Source organism: Canis lupus, chromosome 28 (genome assembly GCF_003254725.2).
Source record: "Canis lupus dingo isolate Sandy chromosome 28, ASM325472v2, whole genome shotgun sequence".
Lineage (NCBI taxonomy): Eukaryota > Metazoa > Chordata > Mammalia > Carnivora > Canidae > Canis > Canis lupus.
In genome coordinates, this window is record NC_064270.1 from 26,461,285 (window position 1) to 26,483,028 (window position 21,744).

At 33.3% G+C, this 21,744-nt stretch overlaps 1 protein-coding gene across 2 annotated transcripts in view; it reads left to right on the forward strand.

Annotated features, from left to right (window-relative positions):
* The window catches only part of ATRNL1 (attractin like 1), a 779,330-nt gene that overhangs the window by 454,843 nt on the left and 302,743 nt on the right, over nucleotides 1-21,744 (forward strand). Inside the window, exon 27 of one of the 2 annotated variants that reach the window (XM_049103126.1) lies at nucleotides 6,582-9,418. The exons of the other annotated variant lie outside the window; for it this stretch is intronic. Coding sequence (XP_048959083.1) covers nucleotides 6,582-6,584 — 3 coding nt within the window. The 3' untranslated portion in view covers nucleotides 6,585-9,418. Of the gene's footprint in view, nucleotides 1-6,581; nucleotides 9,419-21,744 lie in introns of those variants that run through there. 2 annotated transcript variants of the gene reach the window in all.

The following is a 21,744-nucleotide window of genomic DNA, read 5'->3' on the forward strand; positions in this document are numbered from 1 at the left end:
ATTAAAACGCAAAAGAAAAGTCAGTAGAAATAATAAGATAATTCATTATTGTGAATAATTACAAAATGGGCTTTTTTATTCTTTGCCCATATATTTTTTGCCCAATATTACATCCTCCTTTTGAAATCTGATTTCAACTAGATCATATAATCATTTGATGAGCTGTGTATTGTATTGTCTTCTGGGCTGGAATTTAAGAGGTTGGAATTTACTTATTTTGAAGACTTGTCAACTGAATTGAGAGCCCAGAAATAAATCCATGCTATATAGGGTCAAGTAATCTTTGAAAAGGACACCAAACACACAATGAGAAAAGAATAGTCTCTTTAATAAATGATTTTGGAAAAATTGATATCCACATGAAAGAGAATGAAATTGGACCCCTATCTTACAACACTCAAAAAAATTAGCTCACAATGGTTTTAAGACTTGAGTATAAGACCTGAAAATATAAAACTCCTACAAGCAAACATAAGGGAAAAGCTCCTTGACATTAGTCTTTGCTCAATTTTTGGGTATGATACCTAAAGCATAAGCAACAAAATGAAAACAAGTAAGAGTACATTAAACTAAAATGTTTCTGCACAGCAAAGGAAACAACAAAATGAAAAGGCAACCTACAGAATAGGAAGAAATATTTGCAAACCATCTATCTGATATGGGGTAAATATCTAAAATATATAAGAAAGTCTTATAAACCAATACTAAGAAAAATATGATTAAAATATGGGCAAAGGTCTTGAATAAATATATCTTGAGTGAAGACATTCAAATGGCCAACAGGTACATGAAAAAGTGTCATCATCATTAATCAACAGGAAAATACAAATGCAAGCCACAATAAGATACCACCTCACACCTGTTAGGATGGCTAACAGAAAGACAAGTGATAACAGGTATTGACAAGGTAGTGGAGAAATGGAATCCCTTGTGCTCTGTTGGTAAGAACGTAGAATGGTGCAGCCACTTTGGAAAACTGTGTGGAGGTTCCTCAAAAAATTAAAAATAGGACTACCATAGTATTTGGCAATCCCATTTCTAGGCATGTATCTGAAGGAAATGAAGTTTGTATCTCAGAGATATCTGCACACTCATCTTCATTATAGCATTATTCACAATAGCCAAGTAATAGAAACAGCCCAATGTCTACCAATAGATGAATGGATAAAGAAAACGTGATGTATACACAAAATGAAATATTATGCAGTTTTAAAAAAGAAGGAAATCTTGCCATTTGCAATAATATGAAAATTACTAAAGGATGTTATGTTAACTGAAATAAGCTAATTATGAAATGACAAGTTCTTCATGATTCCACTTAGATGCAGTTTCTAAAATAGTCTCCTGGAAGCAGAGGGTAGAATAATGGTTGTCAGGAGCTTGGAGGAGGGAAATATGGAATTGTTTTTGAGAGAGTATAAAATTTCTGTTATGCAAGATAAATAATTTTTAGAGATGTGCTGTACCATGTATCACATTTTTAAATGTGATATTGTACACTTTAAAATATGTTAAGAGGATTGGTGTAGATAGATCTCAAGTTAAATGTTCTTACCAACACCCCTCCACACACACATGTGCACAAGAATACAAGTAAATTATTAAAGATGGTGTAAAGATGGTGGATATATTTAATACCTTGGTTGTGGTGATGGTATTCTGGGTATATGCCTATGTCCAAACTCACCAAGATGTATACATCACATGTGTATACTTTCTTTGTATATCAGTTATAACTCAATAAAACTAAAAACTAAAAAAAAAAGTTTAAAAGTACATTATGTAATATAATACGAAACATTTCAAAATCAGTGAGTTTTGCAAGGACAAAAGATACAAAGCCAATACATGAAAGCAAGGGTATTTCTATATAATCTCAATGAACAGTGAGAAATTGAAATAAATAAGGGTGACAGTTATGATATCTCCAAAAAACATGAAATATTTAGGTAAAATTTAACTGAAGACTTTGAAACACTGATGAAAGAAATCAAAGAAGACCTTTTTAAATGGAGAAATATACTTCCTTCATGGCTTGGAAAAATCAATATTGTTAAGATTTCAGTGATCCTCAAATTGATCTATAGATTTAACATAATCCTGATAAAAACTCCAGTATATTTTTAGTATAAATCAATAAGCTGATTTTAAAATTTATATGAAATACAGGGAATTACAATTACCTAAACAATTTTGGGAAAGAACCAAGTTGGAGAATTCACAACACTTCATTTCAAGGCTTATTTTTAAGCGATTTTTCTTTTTCTTTTTTTAATGTTTTTAATTAAATTCAATTTAGTTACATATAGTATATTATTATTTTTAGGAGTAGAATTTAGTGATTCATCAGTTGCATATAACACTCAGTGCTCATCAGTACATCAAGTGCTCTCCTTAATGCCCATCACCCAGTTAACTCATACCCCACCCACCTCTTCTCCAGCAATCCGCAGTTTATTTCCTATAGTTAAGAATCTCTTATGGTTTGCTTCCCTCTCTGTTTTCATCTTATTTTATTTCTCCTTCCCTTCCACTATGGTCATCTGTTTTTTTGTTTCTTAACTTTCACAGATGATGAAAAGAAGTGATTGTTCTTAATAGGGACTGTTTTGTACCCCCAGGAACATTTGGCAATGGCCTGGGGACATTTTGGTTCTCATAACTAGGAGGCTGCTAGTGGCATCGAGTGGATGAGGCTAGAGATGATGATAAATATTTACAATGCACAGTTTGCCCCCAAATAAAGACTTATCAAGCCCCAAATGTCAATAACAGTAAGGTTGAGAAATTCTCCTCTAAGACTGTTGTAATCAAGACACAATGCAGCATTGGTGGGAAGATAGATGCATAGATCAATAGAACAAAAGTATACCAATATATACAGTCAGTCAGTTTTCAACCAAGGCTAAAAGATATTTCAATAGAGAACAGATAGACCCTTTCTTTATTAAGTGGTGTTGGAACAACGGGATATCAATATGCAAAAAATAAATGAATAAATAAACTTCAATTCATCCTCACATGAATACATAAAATTTAACTCAAAATTGATTAGAAATTCAAATTTGAAACCTAAAATCATAAGATATCTAAAAGAAAACATGGAAAAATCTTTGTGAACTATATTAGACAAAGATTTTTTAGATATATCAAAATTATGATCTATGGAAGGAAACACTGGTAAATTGGGCTTACTAAATACGAAAAACAAACTATCGACTGGAAGCAAAATAGTTGCAAAGCACGTATCTGACCAAGAACTTCAATCTAAAACGTACAAAGAATTCTCAAAACAGAAAAAACTATAATTTTTAAAATATGCAAAAGATTTGAACATACATTTCAACAAAGAGGATGCATGGAACCCTATAAAGACTTGAGGAGACTTTTACCATTAGTCTTAGCACAAAATAAAACAGCACTATGATACTACTGCTACTTCTATTATTACTGTATCATTAGTACTACTACTACTACACACACACTCTAAAATAAAAAAAAAACAATAAGAAAACTCTTACAGTAACAGAGAAGGATGCAAAACAACAGAACTGCCAAACACTGCTTTGGAAATGCAAAGTCATATGGTCACTTTGGAAAAACAGGCAGATTTTTATATAGTTAAACAAATACACACCATATGTGATAGCAATCCATTCCTTCATATTTACCCAAAAGAAATAAAAAGTTGTGTGCACACAGAAGTCATATATGAACATTTATAATGGCTTTATTCATAAACATGAAAACCTGGAAGTAATTCAAAGGTTTTTCACCTGGTAAATGAACAAAGCATGGTATATCCACATAATGGAATGCTACCTGACACTGAGGAAAAACAAAATTACTGAGAGAACATGAATTTCAAATTCGTTATGCTGAGTGAAAGAAGTGAAACTCAATAAACTCAGAAGGTCCTATTTAATTCCATTTGTTTTGGAAAACACAAAAGTATAGGGAAAAAGTGGATCAATGGTAGCAAGGGCTCATCATAAGGGGAGGGATTAGCTTAAAAAGGGTCATGAAAGAATATTTTGATATGATGGAGCTATTTTAGTTCTTGATTATGGACCTATTTTAGTTCTCGATTATGGTGGTTAATATATATATATATATATATATATATATATATATTCCTAAAACTAATTAAAAGGCGAATCCTATAGTATGTAAGTTATATTTCAAAACATCTGATTTTAAAACTTTATTTTATTTTTTTTAATTTTTATTTATTTATGATAGTCACAGAGAGAGAGAGAGAGGCAGAGACACAGGCAGAGGGAGAAGCAGGCTCCATGCACCGGGAGCCCGACATGGGATTCGATCCCGGGTCTCCAGGATTGCGCCCTGGGCCAAAGACAGGCGCCAAACCACTGCGCCACCCAGGGATCCCTGATTTTAAATTTTTAAAAAATAAAACTTTATCCAGTGTATTCTGTTTAATAAAAATAAATAAACCGCTTGCTCCTATTTCCAACTAAATATGTATGTGAATATGGATTTTCTTCATATATTTCAACCAAAATAGTGTGTCTTAACACAGTGAAAGCAGAAGCATATACAAGAACTTAATCATCCTCTAGATATTAAAGAGATTTGCAAGTGTATAAAACAATGGCACTCTTCTCACAAGTTTTTAGTTGTTAAATGTATTTTTTTGTAAAAATGCATTGTTGCTGTTCTACATGAATTAATAATTTTTTTCAAATGCTCATTTTTAAATTTCTAATGTAGCAAATTTTAATAGTAGTAAATTATACAACAAAAGCTCTTTGAGATCCACAACATATTTTAAGAGAGAAAAGTTTGAGAAAAGTAAAAGACCAGTGAGTTGTAAGGAAACAGGTGTCCTGAATGACCATGAGGAGCTGCACTGCTCTGGCAGGTCTGAATCAATAACATTAGGATTGTTTTGTGATACAGAAATAAATTCCTTTGTTCTTTAATCAGTCTATTGTTGGATCTCTTTGTGACAACAACCACCTGTATCTTAACTAAATGTAATAACCATGAGCCCACGCACTACATGAAGCACTGCTACATTCTCACATTTAATTTCCACAACAATATTGTATGTAGGCATTTTATTTATTTTTGTAAAAGATTTTCTCTCTTTATTTGAGAGAGAGAGAGAGAGCAGGCATGGGGAGATGCAGAGGGAAAGAGATAAGCAGACTACACTGAGCTCAGAGTCCCTCACTGGGCTCAAGCCCATGACTCTGAAATCATGACCTGAGCCAAAAACCAAGAGTCAGACACTTACCTGACTCAGCCACCCAGGCACCCAGTATACAGGCATTTTAAATTCATTCCTACAGATGAATAAAATGAGTCTCTGAGAGGAAATAACTTGCTTAAGGTCATACAGCTAGTAAGATTTTTATTCAGGCCTTATTCTAAAACCTAAATATTTTGATCATATAGTATACACACTTGGAGGCAGACAGACCTGAATTCATATTCTTATTTAATCATTTACTACTGTTAAGATTTGATAGCTATTAAATGGAAATTTGGCTAGTACCTATTTCACAGTGCTATGAGATTTTTAAAAAATGGGTAAAATTTAGTCCAAAATATATACAAATAAGTGTTAACTATTACTACATCTCAATGGCTCTCTTCATCTGGTACCCTACTAGAGGTTTTATGGTGCTTAGAAAACTATGTTTAAGGTGCTTAGAGTAACATATTTGGCATGTTATTAACAAAAAATAAGTGGTAGCTATAATTATTATTCCTACATTTGTCAAGCATGGTTATTTGAGGAAACCTCCTTTGTTCTAATAGGCTTATTCTTAGAATCATTTCAAGTATCTCATATTTCATCTAACATTTCTGGTGAAGCACTCACAGCTCTGAACTAGTCATTTGCAAGACAGAATCAGTTATTACCACTTCTGACATTATTTCTCAGTTGAGTTTAGAGAATATATGGTCAGGGACTTTATCTGGGATATCAAAACTTTGCCTCATCACTCAAGCCTGATGGACAGGTTGAATAGTTTATTCTTCTAAGAGACTCTGAAATGCACTTAGTAAGATTTTCATCACATACTGTGTTTTTCTGTGTTCAACAATAGGAAGGTATATATCCAGCTTGTCAAGCCCATACACACTCATGTGAGATTTTATAACATAAATGAAAAACTATGTGGGATACTCCTCAATTTAAATCCATGACTTGCTCATGAGAGAAAAAAGGCATTCTTTCAGTTTAAATACACTGTCCCTCTTGAAGAAGGTCATCAAAAACATAAAATTGAAAAATTTCCTTTCTCCCTTGTTCTTCATCCTACACAGTTCCCACCCCATTCCTAATGGTTTCCACTTATTTTAGTTTCATATATATCCTTTCAGAGATTTCCCTTTTAAATGCACATATAAACACCATAGGATTTGCTAAGAATCTTGGCATTTAACCAAACTGGGTTCTTGCCACAAACATTAAGATGAAAAGATCTGCATCCTATCATGTGGATCTATTGTATGCCCTGCTGGGAGACTTGAAACAGCAGACATTAGAAACATACTCTGAATGTTTATCTAGTGGTTTTATTTCTTCTATTTGTTTCTGGCAGTGATTTAGGGTGGAGTTCGCCTGGAGTTGTTATTGACTGTTCTTGAAGCCTTACTCATTTCCTGCCACCCCAACCCAATTGTGTTTGAAGTAGAAAGCTGAAGAGTGAAGATGGTGAAGATGAACATGGATATGTTTTAGTCCTTGGCATCTCAAGGCAAAATTGGTACTTGAAACCAGATATCTGCCTTCAGATCCCATAGTTTTTGTCTATACTATGCTTTGGTCCATTCCATCCTTCTTTGTTTTTGCAAATTTTTAAAATTTGCACTATATGTGCATTTAACCCAAGGGAATATCAGAAGTTATGGAAGACATATGAAAGAGATGATCTTTATCTAAAGAGACTTAAAGTTATACTGATTTTAAGAAGTAGGTATACTTCTCTTCTAATGTTCCTTTATTTTTTATAATCTTCCTTTAAACACTACTTTGATATTTTGTAATAATGTTTTCTGTTGTATGAAAATCAGTGTCCATCAGGTCTGTGTTGGACCCTTTATTAGTTGAATAATACAGCAATGCTAACCAAAATGCTAGTAACCGAAGGAATTTATTTCTCTCTCATGGACCAGTTATTGTATCTGTCCCTGCCAGTATGCTACTTTCTCCCTTTAAATGAGTCAAGGAGCCCTTTCCCTTTCATCTATGGCTCCCTCATTCCCGAGGTATTCCAGTGCACAGATTAGTAAATACCTGGAGGAAGCACACTTCTTAAAAACCATGGCCTTGAAGTGATACACATACACATCTGGTGTATTTCATTAGGCTGAAATTGTAATAAGCTACCTTAAAAGAGTAATTTTACCCATTGACGGATAGCAGGGCATCTCTGGCACAGACTCTACAGGGTAGTTTATCACTTTAGGTATTGTCTCATTGTGTGGCCTGTAATTTTGTACATTACCAGCATTTTGTGAAATTTTGTTTTAATTCAGTGAAGTGGCAAATAACAACCACCACGCTTCTGTCGAATATTTATGTGTAAGTGCTCATCGTCAGTACTAAGATTAGTATTTCTAGAATGAGGAACAGGTCTATTTGCTTCTAGTCTCTATTTTTCTTTAAGTGTGTGACCTTGGGAAGATCATTTAATCTCTTGGTGCCTCTGTTTCCTCATCCATAAATTGAAGAGGTTTTATGATCTCCAAAGGTGCTTTCAATGTTAAAATTCTATGAAATGAGTTATGTACATTTTTAAAGTTTGCAGTGTCATTTTTTCCACTTGTTTATTTGTTGCTTGAATTTAAATGAAATATAATTTCATCATCATTTTAAGGCAATAGTCCTCACTGAAAGAGTAAAAAATTGGTACTTATATTTATTCATGCCTAGTTAAATTTAACAGCAACATGAAATAAATGATTACCTGTTTGGATATAATTTCATAATAAGGCCTCTGAAGGTCGTTTGAAATACTGCACTAATTAATGTTTTATTTCCAGCCTTCCTTAATTATTCTAGCCAGATGGTCCTTTATTTATGTTATTGCTAGAGGTTTCCAGCTGAGGTTGTTTGATTGTTGAAGAAAAATATGTGATGGCACCATAAGATAACTGTAATTGAATTGTTAGGTATGTTAGAGCATTTGAGCCTTCTGTCCCTGTTCTATCCACATCTGGGATATAAGTTTGTTAACAAAGCACTTTGACATCTCATCTGATGCTTGAGTGAAATTCTGAACTGTGTAGAAGGAATTCAAATGGGAAAATGACACTGCATTTTATTGTAAAAGGAGACACTTTGCAAATATCTTTCTGTGCAAAATTCATTTTGTGAATGATTTTTTAAAAACTTTAAAGTAAGTATACTTTTAAGGACATGATCTGTTTCCCAATGTCCTAATAACTTCAGGAATAAGCTGTTCCATTAAGGTCAAATTTAAAATTTGTGCAGATTAGCCACTATTTAGGAAGCAGTTAAATGGAATTTTTATGGCATAGAACTTCAAAAGTCTAAATGAATTATCAGCTGAATAGATAGTCCAATAAAAGAAACAGACTTAAAGTGGAAGATAAAAGTGATAAAGTGACAGTAAATTAGAGAATAGAACTAAAAGCTCCATTGTTATGAAGAACAACAATAGACCTGAATTATCTATGTTTCTTTAGAAAATATCTCTTCTCCCTCTTTCACTTGTGAGTTTTAGAATTACTAAATAAATTAATAGCATTTGAGCTGGAAGCTTCTATCAGCCTAGTTAGGTAGGAAGCCTTATTAACATGGCCGTTGGCAACTTAACACTGGACAATTTTCTTCCAAGTGAACGTGATTTCATTATTATAGTACTTAAGCTGTGCACATGCAGAATAAATCAGTTCAATGACCTTCTTCCCAATATGTTCAAAGACTTTGAAACCTTAGCATATGCAGTGCTAATGCAATTGGACATTATTGTCCAAACATTTTGGTGTTTCAGTCTACATGCTTTGTCTTGCCTTTGCTTATCATAATGTATATGTAATAAAATTTTATTGATAAGAAGATTATTTTCTTTAAATCATGTTACTGTTAGAATGTAATATACTTCATAGATGTTTAGTATTAATAATTAAAGAGGTAGCAAGTCTAGGAGAAATTTGATACGTAATGAAATGAGCAAAGCAAAGCAAATAAATGACTCGCAATAGAATGTACATATATGCACACACATGTATATTCACTTGAATAGAAAAATTGACCATGTGGATTTAAGAAGATTTTTAAAGAAACCAAAGAGGAAGGTAAATGAGGATTGTATTGTTGTTTTGTCTTCTTTTGGCAATAAGTATTCAACAACATATTTAAGTTAGCCATCTGAAAAGCACTGAATGATGCCTCATAAAAGAAAGACCTTAATAGAGTGTTGTGTGTGTTTTCTTAATTAGCTTGTCCCCATTTCTGCCATTATTTAGTTGGCCATTTCAATCTGGATAATTTCTCCCTGCAGTATGTTTTCGGACCACTTGCTGAACTAAATCTCCTAATTTTTATAACCCAGAATATATTTTAATTTAACCTTGTGGATATATACTGGCTAGGAGCATCCACATGTGCTTCATTAAGTATACTTAGTTCTAGGCAGAATGAGAGTCCGTTTTCTTGGCTTGCCGTGGAAAAATACTTAACCACAAGCTCTTACTTCAGCTATTGGCCACCACCTAGTTTCTAAACTAGGGAAAGATCAGTGTTCCCAAAGTTGGCATGAATTAAAAGAGAAGTTATGCTTGAAAAGATGACTAACGTTTATTGTAAAAGTCATAAAGATTATGAGAAATTAGAATGGGAGACCTTTACATAAGTATTTTGCTAGGAATTATTAAATGTCTTTCTATTCAGATTCATAAAATGAATAAATAGTACCTTTGACCAATTTGCTTTGATTATTTGCTTTGAAGTTGACTTTTCTAGTTCTCATCATTTACAAATGGTTGGTTCATGCTAAATCATCTCCCTTTTTTGTGGCAACAGTATGTAAATACTGTATATGGAACTTAAGTTGACCAACCAAATGATCCAGGAATATATACTAGAATAAACTCTTTAGTTATCTCCCATTGTAATTGTGAAAAACAACTATAGTTTTGTTTTTTAAAGGCTTTATAAAATAAGTTACAGGTATTTATTTTTTATGCACTTAGGGCCATCTTGTTAACAAATATGGTTATAGATTTTAATAAATTCATGCCACATAGTAGAATCCTAAATAATTGTTAGTAAAGAATTATTTTTTTTGCAGTTTTAACCTTTCACATAATTTTGCATATTTTCATAGCTTTAAAGATAGCATTTCTCTATCAAAAAGTACTTACCAGATCACTTTGTTTGTTTTACCTTTAGACTAATACAGTCTGAGGAGAGTTGGAACTTTTTCTGTTTTGTATTTTTCTCACTGTACATTTGAGATGGTAAAATTGATCATCATTTTTAATTATTAGAAAAGAATTCAGTGAATACAATGTGAGTGAAAAGCCAGATGTGTAGAAAATCCCTATACTGATCAATAATAGGTACTGATGTACATTTTGTTTGCAGCACTTCAGTAACACATGCTATCCATGTAATTTGAGAAATATACCTAGCCAGTGCAAGTGAGCCTGGACAGAGGGTTTGCAGAATGGAGAAAAACATTTAGGAGAACCAGAATAATGGAAACATGTATATTGCCATTCCTGTTAATTGATGATAAAATATCATTGATTTTTTTTAAGGGCAAAACCTTAATGAAGCAGTATGCTCAGGGTCTCATATAGTCTCAAGCATCTCAATAGAATGAAAGCATACTATTCTGCATACATCTTATTTTTAAAAGACGTAGAGCACCTAAAGATTAAATATTTGCTTGTAATGGTTACATTGTCATATAGTAACTGACTATATGTAATAGTAAGCTTAAAAAACACGAGATAAGAAATGTTTGCCAATTGTCTAAATTTTATTATGATAAAGATGGACCTTTTTCTGAGTTTGTCTTATTTTCTAAATCATTATTGGTCATTTATTATAGATGGATTATTAGAAGTCTATGTAGTGCATGTAGATTTCCTTTCAGTTTAGTAAAATGGGAAGTCTATTGTTACCAATTTAAATATTGTAGTTATATAGTTTCTAGTTAAAAATTAGGCAGATGTTTTTATATTAGTCACCTTTTAAGTAATAGTTTATATTTGTCATTGCATAAAATGATTATAACACTAAAACCGTAAACACTAAATCAATAGGCAATCTAATAAATGCCAGCAATTGAAAAAACACATTTGGCTCATAAATAAAACCCTTCAGATTTATGACATTATGTTTAAAAGCTTTTGCAAGCTTTTATTTTTTTTGAGCTCTGATATGTGCATTTTCAAAAATTTACTGGCTGTTTACAAATACGTTTTTATATATGTTTATATAGCCATCTGAAATTATCATGTTCATTTATTTAGTCCATTAGTCCCTTCTCATGTCTTTCAGTATGAAATCCACACTCATCAGCATCAAATGAAAGACACTAGGTGATGTGATCATAGTTTCTCCCCCACATTTATCTTTCAGTATGTCTTTCTGCCCCATATTCTCACAAAACTACACTGGCTTTGCCTTGAATCCACCGTAATTTTTCTCTTCCAAATCTGTTAGCAATCTTTGCCCCTCTGTTTAAGATGTTTGCTAGCTTCTTTGTTACTCAAAACTGGCCTCCATTCTCAGACAATAACAGCAATATGCTTCCAAAGGACTTTAAGCTGTCAGGTTATCATTGTCCTCTGGAGGGTCTTGCCAGGCAATCAGCCCTCACTCTGAGCTAAGCATTTCACCTTTGTCCCGCTATAGTAGCCTGCACTTACCTCCATTGTGGGACTTGTCATACTGTCACAGAGTTAGTTGCCTGCTTACTCACCTCTCTCTCCCAATACTCTAGGTTTCTTGTTTGCAAAGGTGATGTCTTCTTCATTTTATGTCTTCACAGTACAGCACAATGCCCTGGTACATAGCAGGGACTCAATAAAGGTTTGTTTATTAAACAAAATTATTCAGGAGGTCCACCTGTTAATGTAGTCTAAATGTGCCTATGATCACATCTTCTTATCTGCGTTGTTTCTGAGTTTAGATAATGTATCTTGAATACTAATATTAAATTTGATCATTTCTGGTTTCTCTTGTGGGACAATGAAATAGCTCTCCCTAGTTGTCTCTGAAAATGTGTTTATCCTCCGAATTGAATGCAGTATAAGCAGGCTAATGACATTCTTTTAATTATTGACATTTTGTCAAAACAGGGAATGTTTTCCAGTTATTTGCACATAGGAGAGGTTGGCATTGCTGTTATAGACAGAATGAAAATTTGTGGATTTCTAACAAATCTTTTCTCCCTGCTGTTATCCTCCTATTTTCATTGAGTAGTTTAAAATGTTACTTGGAAACTTCTTATTTAACTATTTATACTTGAATTTTCCTTTTTTTTTTTGAATGAAAATTTTAATTCTTTGCAGTAAGAGACTTTTTTGTATCTCAGCATGGTGCTTTACTTGTAGTTGGTATTCATTGTTAGCAGAGTGTAAGAATTACTGACAGGAAATAGAATGATTTTCATTATTGCTTCAATCAAGATGGGTAGGTTTAAGAAGACTACAAATTCTTTGATATTACTCAAAAGAAAGGTGACATTTTATTCCCTTCCCTTGAATCTGAGAGGACTCTATATGGCTTCCTCCAGTTGTACACTGTGTATGTGACTGTATGCCAGTTGCTAGACACAGGCCTTAAAAGATTGGCAGTGTTTACTTCTTGTCTAGAATATTTGCTCAGGATAAGCCAGCAGGTCTGTCTTCTTTGAGACCACCAAGTTATGAGAAGCTCAGAGCATGTAGATAGAAGAATGGGGGGAACGGAAAAGACCGAGAGAGAGAGAGAGATGGGGGAAGAGAGGAATGAAGGAAGGAGAGGGAAAAATCTAGAGAGGCAGTAGGAATCAAGATACAAGATATGTGACTCAAGATCCCTTTTTGGAAAGTGGACATTCCAGTACCATTACCCACAGGTGACACATGAATCAGAAATGAACCACCTATCCAAGTTTTTCCAGAATTCTTGACTCAAAAAAATTATGAATCAAATATTGGTATAATTTGTTAAACTACAATAGATTATCAGAAGAAAGAGTGATAAATCTATAGAAAACATAAAAGCTTAACATAGTTTAGTCTCTACTTCATGAATAATAAGTATAAAATATATTATCAAGGCTATTTTATTTTATTGAAAGCTGTTAAAGGATGTTGAAATGTCTTTATTATACAGCTTAAAGAAGAGTGGATTATGAGTTACATCTTTCTCATTCTTGACAACCATCACATGTTGCCATGTTTCTTTTTATGCTTCTTATTAATGAATAAATTACTTTGTTTTTGCTTTTTGCTTTAAATATTGGCATAAAGTCTGCGGTGCTCTAAATAATAGTTTTGAGGATAAAGTGGAATCCAAGATGATTATCTCATTCTGTAGTAACTATCTTTTCTGAATTTTTCAAACACCTTCTTTGATTTGCTTATTATCTTGAGGCTTAATTTCACACCTTTTGGGCGAGGCCAACCCACTTAAGTGGCAGTAAGAGAGGAGAGAGAAATTAAAGCAACAAACTGCTGCCAATTCCTAGTAATCCAAATCAACTTGGGCTCTTTCCATAAGTTAATGCTTAAAACTTCAGATGATGATGCACTGTGATTTAATGAAAACACAGTTTACTGTCATAGTGATTATGTCAGTAGAAGGAATAAAAACAATTTGAACTGTTAGACATACTACATTTTCTTTTATTTTTAACTAAAGTCCTTCACCTTATAGTTTTATCCTTTGTCTTCTGTAAAAATTCCTCCCCAAATTCCTCCTTAGATCATTCAGTAAGTGGGAAAATAAGCCTGACCATCTGTACTAGTGCAGCTAAATATTCCTTATTTGCACATAGGTTACCTTGTTACGATGTTATTAGCATAAGTCTGGGACTTCATGACCAGAACAGGGAAGAGCACCTCCACTGTTTGGTATCAGCCAGGCCTTCTGCTATACTTGTTCATCTCCAGCAGTGCTATTGGTTCATATCACTCTTGTCCTTCCAAGAATTTAATTCAGTAATTCTCAACTCCATGCCATTATAACAAATATTTTATAGTGTCCCCTTTATTAACATAGAATGAAACATATTACCAGTATAATTTACATATATCCATGATTTTAAAAAGCAGTAAAATGTCCTATGTATCAAAACCTAATGTGTATTTTAATACCCAAATGCTTATATATATCTGTGCTTTAAGATATAATGAAGTAGTCAAATGCTTTAATCTATTCATAGAATTACCACAAATATGAGAGCTAGAAATGCTAACAGAGGTTTGTTGTATTGGTGACTCATCCATAAGAGCAGCATTGCAGTATAGTCATGTGATTTTTTGAAAGTGTGAACAACTCATGGTGATGTTAGGAACAAAGCAAAGAATATATTTTCTTAAAATACATGGTAGTTGCATCCATGAAATATTCATTGTTAATAACACCGTGCAAAACATAGTATTTATAAAAAAATGTAGTTAGGTGTTGAACTTAAATAATTATAAACAGAGGAGTACCCGTTAAGGCTTATGAATGTCATGCAGGAATCAGGGAAGTTTGTAGTGGGGAAGTGTCTTGTGCATTGAAGGACCTTTAGAGTGTTTAGCTTCTCCTATTAAATGCTGCCCCAGCCATTTCTCTCATTCACTGTAACAGTTCTCACACCAACACACACTTGACGATTTTCCATAATGCCCTTACAAGATGGCACCTCCACCAATTATGAACTTTTTAAAAATTTAAATTCAATTAGCTAACATATAGTACATCATTAGTTTCAGATATAGTTTTCAGTAATTCATCATTTGGGTATAACACCCAGTGTTCATTACATCATGTGCCCTCCTTAATTCCCGTCACTCAGTTATCCCATCCTCTGACCCACCTCCCCTTCAGCAAACCTCAGTTTGTTTCCCAGAGTCAAGAGTCTCTCATGGTTTGTCTTCCTCTCTAATTTTTTCCCATTCATTTTTCCCTCCCTTCCCTTAATGGCCCTCTGCACCATTTCTTATATTCTGCATATGAATAAAACATATGATAATTGTCTTTTTCTGATTGACTTATGAACTTCTGCTTCAAACACTCTCTTTTCTTTTTCTTCCTATTTATACCCCAGCATCTTGCTGACAGTATACTCTTCCTGAATTCTCTAGCTTAACATATAATAATTTCTCCTAACTAAATATAATAGGAAATGTTACCAAACTTATGTAGTAACATAGTTTTTTTTGTGACATCTTTTACTATGTAAATTTTATATACATAAATCTTAACATCTAAATTTAATACTTTTAATACTATATTGTTTAGCTAACATTACTCATACCCTGTACTTAATTTATTTTCTTAGTAGATGTATATATGTATCTGTTTATATGTGTGTATGTACTTCCAAACATGTACATACACATACTCATTTCTGTTATAACCCCATTAGGGCAAGATCATACTTTATGGAAAAGACAAGGATTGGTAATATGGTTTTAAGTCCTCAGTATAAAGTGATCATTGAAATGCAGGAGATTAAGATGGAGCAGCCAGGGAAGCAAATTAGGACATCACTGTATCACTTGTCAAGGAAAAGACATTGTAAGAATGCTTTGAGAAGAGAAAATAAGGACTGAGAAGGGCTCAGAGAAAGAAATGAACAAGTTGACAAAGCAACCTTAGCTAAGGCCTTTTTGAGGAGAGGTGGGGATGGAAGCCAACTTAGAGAAGTAAGATGTGAGAAAGTAAAGGGAGTAAGTAAAGACAAGTATTGTTCAAAAAAATTTTTTTTCTCTGCAAAGGAAAAGATAGGGCTGTAGTTGGGTGGATATGGTGATGGCTCAGGGACATGGATTACTTGTGAGGGCACATATAAGTTTGTGTGCATGTATATACATTAATGGAGGTATCTTAAAGAGGTTTAAATGCTAATAGAAATAGGCAATAGAGAGTAGCTTAAAGGTTAGGGAAAGGAGGATAATCAGTAGATTTAGATTTATGGGAAGGTAGTAGAGGAACAATATTGTTATCAATTTATATTGTGCTTTCTAATTTATATTGTGCCCATAAAAGGCAATACATTTTTTGTATCCTCAGCACATAGATTATTATCTAGAGAAACTAGGATCTTCTATATTTTAGCTGTAGGAGAGAAGGAACTGTAGCCTGTTAAAAGAGTTAATTTACCTGAAAACTCAAATTCCAAGATCCTGTACCCATATTTTCATTATAACCCACCTTCAAAAATTGCCAAACTTGTGTTCCTTATATATTTCATCTATAGAAATATTTTAAATTATCTTTCTCAGACATTAAATAATGTTTTTAATAATTTTTGAATTACCATTAAGTATATAATTTTAGTGCTCTTCTAGCATACAATAAATTTTAAAAAGTAATAAATGTGAGAAATGAGTTAAATCAATATGATTAAATCTAATAAAATACAAATTGAAGAACCTACATTATTTCTAGAGTAATATCTGTAAGATAGGTGACAAAGACTTCTTCATATATACAGACTCCAGTAGTAAGAATAAGATGATTATGTGCAGACAGCTTTTGTTTTCTTGGCCCTGTACCTCACCTGTTCTTTTTTATTGGTTGATCCTATTTCAGGAGAAAGTCTCTTTACATTAGATTAGACTGTATACCAGCCACATGGTTTTCTGTCATACTAAAATTTCAAATTTAATAAATGATCAGAAGCAATCTAGATTCTGTAATAATAAATCATAATATAGTTCATGGAGCTTGGCTAGATGGCTCAATTAAATAAAATTTCACCTAAGTATATTGATAGGAGTGGGATATTATTTGGTGTGAGTGTGATGTGTACTCTTTGATCAGTAGCTTGAGCTTATTGTGATTCTCTGGAGTGTATTGAATAATTACATACTGTTAGAAATATTTTATATTTTGAGGGTTTTAGGTGAAATACTTATTTGAGAATACCATGTAGTTTATAACTTTAGATGCTATTGCTCATAATAGAGTTTCAAAACAGCAAAAATAGTTATTATTTAAATGGTAGGAAAAGATAAATTGCAACTACCTGAATCATTCCAGGGGTAGAATTATTGACTTGATGGGAAATTGATCTTCATATATCATAAGAAAGAATGCTCCAAATAAGACAAGTCATTTTACCGAAAATCTTATTTACTTAAGAGAAAAAGAAAACAGTTGATATATCCTTGACATTAGCTGATGAAAATTAGATTAATTTGTGTTAACATTTAGAGTAAATGTAATTTTTAAAACTAGTTTTCTTTTTATTGCCTTGATAGTATAAGTCAGGGTCTGTGTCAAGTGCTTTACATACATTACCTCATTTAATTTACACAATAACCCTATAAAATATTATTTTTTCTTTTACCAATGAGTAAACAAAGGTTCAGAGAGTTTACATAACTTAATTTGATCAGGAACTCATAACTGTGGGATGCTTGGGTGGCTTAGCAGTTAAGCGTCTGCCTTCAGCTCAGGGTGTGATCTTGGAGTCCCGGGATCGAGTCCCACATCGGGCTCCCTGCATGGAACCTGTTTCTCCTCCCTCTGCCTATGTCTCTGCCTCTCTCTGTGTGTCTCTCATGATAACATAAATACATTTTTTTTTTAAAAAAGGAACTCGTAACTAGTCAAAACAGGACTTATCTGGGTTAGTCTTCGAAGCCAAAGTTCTTGACCATTCTGATGTGCTGTGTATATGTGTGTGTGTGTGTATATATATATGTATATACACACACACACACTCATGCACACACATGTATATCATAATCTTGACAACTTGTAACATTTTACTTATACTTTAAGTATAATATTTATATATTCATAGTAAACATGGCAATATCTGTTTATATATTTTAAATGCATTAAAAGAATATTTATATAGTACCTATTATTATGCCTAGAACAGCTCCAGGCATTATGAGTTTCAAAATGTATAATAAGCTGTCTACTCTCAAAGGAATATTCAATCTAGCTAGAAAAGAGTGATGTAAATAAATAAAACAGAGATGGTATACTTCAAATTGTATGGCATCTATTATTACATAATGGGATGATATACAAAAAGTATGTTTGCTAGAGATGGTAAACCCTATAGGAGTTTTTTTTAAAAAGAGTTGAATGTCATATGTCTTTAGGAGAGCTTTTTGGAGGAGGTAAGAACTAAGCACTGAATGGATATAAAATATTTGAATTGATTTGGATACACAAAGTAGCATGCTGAGGTACATCTACTTTAGGATTAAGGTTTCTCTTAAACTGAATGATGCCAAGCATTTTCTGGTTCTGAAGGTACATATAATGCAGTGGCCCTATATATTTCTCTGATGTAGCCAAGGCAGCTTATTTAGAATGCTGGCACAGATCTTGGTTGATTGATCATCTTTCTGCTTGACCCATACCATTTCCATACAACTCCTGTTTTGTTCTGGAGGATCTGCTCTGCCATATTTCCATCTTAAGGCAGCCTTCTTACCATAACATTCTGCCCTGGTTTCTGTTCTCATTAAGCCTAACTTCTGGTCCCATTACCAATGTTGTCCATTGAAGGGATGACTGACTACTCACCAGCTTCAGTGTCCAACTGCCCCAGCACTTGCTGACTCCCTGTACTAATCTACGGCAAGCCTCACAGTCAGTAACATTTTGGTCTCCATGACAGCAAAAAAATATCCTGCACTTGTGTTTTAGTAGCAGGAACAACTTCACCATGACAAAAGCATGGCAAAGAAAGACAGTGAATTGTCACACCATTTAAAATCCCAAATGTCATTTTCTTGCTGTGCTGTTACATATGAGCAATTATAATTTATGAGGATAGTATGTAGATTTTAGGTAATTTCTATTTCTAATTCTCTATGTGTAATACAGATATAGATATATATGTATATGTATACAAATATTTTTGTTCAAGATAGTGAATCATTATTTTGCTTATTAACTTTTTATGTCCTGTCATCACGTATAAATAAGAATATAGCTTTGAAACAATTTAATGTTTTCCAGTAAAAAAAATCCAGACATAAAATAGTTGTGCATTTTTCAAATTAATCTATTTTTATCTTCAAGGTTTACAATCACTTTCCAATATATGAAAATTACCATATGAATAATTTGACATAAAATTTTGTTCTCTTCACATTTCAAAGTTTATTTTTAGATGTAGAAAAGATAAGTTTTTTTTTCTCCTTTCTACTCCTACAGTTAGAATCCAGACCACTTGCAGATATCTTACTGCTTACTTTTTTATTTACCTCACTGTAATTATATCCAGTGGTGAAATCTACAGGATCAAGGTCACCTTGCTCTGTGTCAAGCTACTCCACTTCTTCACTGTTTCTACATTTTAAAATACATATTATTAGACATTAAATTCTGAGTTTTTGCACATTTAATTTTAAAGCCATGGCTAAATTGGTTCAGTTTGGGAACATTATCCCAGAAATGTTATGTGTATTTGGTCATTTGACTACTGAATCTACAGACCAGATGGGAGAACATCTAATGGTTTCTCATTAATTCAGAGGATGCAGTGATAGAAACAATACGTTTGTTTTGGTGGCCAGCATTAAAATAAGAGCTATCAAAAAGCTAAAGACTGCTGATATGGGTGGAGGGACAGAAATTGGGGAGAGAAATTGAGGCATTATTTCTATTAGAGACATATTGCAGAGTCATGGATTATTAAAATTCTGAAGATACTGAAAGATCTAGTAAAAACTAATTCTCCTAGGCATGGAGAAAATAGGGTACCTGCCCAAGAGCACCTAACCAGTTAGTAATTAACCAAGGCTAGGACTCCATCTCTTTTCTCTCAGTACTTTTTGGCCTAATAACAAAACACAAACATAACTTTGTGTTTATGTACACCAACATTTGGGGGAGAATGTACAAGAAACTTTTAACATTATCATCTTTGGATAAAAAGATGAGTTTATCCTGTACTTTATTTATTACAACTTTATATAAAATATATGTGTTTATAATTTTAAGTGAATAAGCTTTAGTACATATAACTAGGATTCTTAGATTCCGCATTTTTCTCACTTTGAGATTTGAATCGGAAATCCTGAATCCAGTTGTATTGTATTATTTAACTATTCTCTGAACATCAGATACTTTTATTTTTTGGAACTCAAGAAAACAATGTTGTTCTGTAGAGCAGTAATTTATGTCCAGGTACATTTTCAATGTGAAAATAGCAATATTATTTTGAAAAATAATTATCTGTACTTTGAGTATTATAAATAATTATATTATTTGTATATTAAAATTATTATCTCTTATTAGTATTTGTATATTAGATTATAATTATTACATATAATTAAACATCTGATATAATTATGTATAATATCTTGCCTTACAGAAATGTTTCTGAGGTGGATGGGAAGTGCAATTTTGATGCCTAGGGGGTGTTTGGTAATGTCAGGTTACAGTTTGGTTTGTTGTAATTTGGTGCAACTGGCACTAGGAGTTGGGCAGTACGTAGGCCATGAGGGGAGAGCCCTTATAAAAGAGAACCTAGCCTGCCCCTTCCTTCTCCCATATGACGTTTCAAGGAAAAAGCATCCATCTAGGAACCAGGCTTTCACCAGTCTCTGAATCTGACAGCCCTTTGATCTTGGACTTCTCATCCTCCAGAATTGTGAGAAATAAATGTGTGTTGCTTATAACCTACCCGGTTTATGGTATTTTGTTACAAGCAGCCTGAACAAAGATGCCCCCTAGAGAAACTCCCCTGACTAGACTCAAATGGTCTCTTCTTGTTCACAGGGTCTCCTTTTTTTTTTTTTTTTTTTTTTTTTAAAGATAGATAGATTGATTGATTGATTTGACAGAGTGAGAAAGCACAAGCAGGGAGAGCTGCAGAGAGAGAGGGAGGAGCAAGCTCCCCACTGAGCAGGGAGCCTTATTTGGGGACTCTATCCCAGAATACCGGGATCATGACCTGAGCTAAAGGCAGCCGCATAATCAACTGGGCCACCCAGGCACCCCCATAGGGTCTCCCTCCTACCGTACCAAGTATGATAATGATGTCTCTCTTCCATTGTATTCTTCAGCTCCAGAATTTGGCTTCGTTCTTTTTTATGATTTCTGTCTCTCAGTTGAAGTTCTGTTTTTGCTTGTACATTGTTTTTTTTTTTTTTTAAGATTTTATTTATTTATTCATGATAGAGAGAAAGAGAGAGAGAGAGAGGCAGAGGCAGGCGGAGGGAGAAGCAGACTCCATGCAGGGAGCCCAATGTGGGACTCGATCCCGGGTCCCCAGGATCACACCCTGGGCTGCAGGCAGCACTAAACCGCTGTGCCACCGGGACTGCCCTGTTTTTTTTTTCATATTGTCATTTATCTGTGTTCTCCTGTCACTTGCTGAACTTCCTGAAGACAGTTATTTTTAATTCTTTGTTAGGCAATTTGTAGATCTCCATTTTATTTTTGCAGTTAGTTAGGAAAATTATTGTGTTCCTTTAGTGGTATCACATTTCCTTGATATTTTAATGTTATTTACATTCTTGTTTTGCTTTCTTTGCATTTACAAAAATAGTCACTTCCTCTAGTCTTTAGTGTTTGGTTTTCAGAGAGAAACACCCTCACCA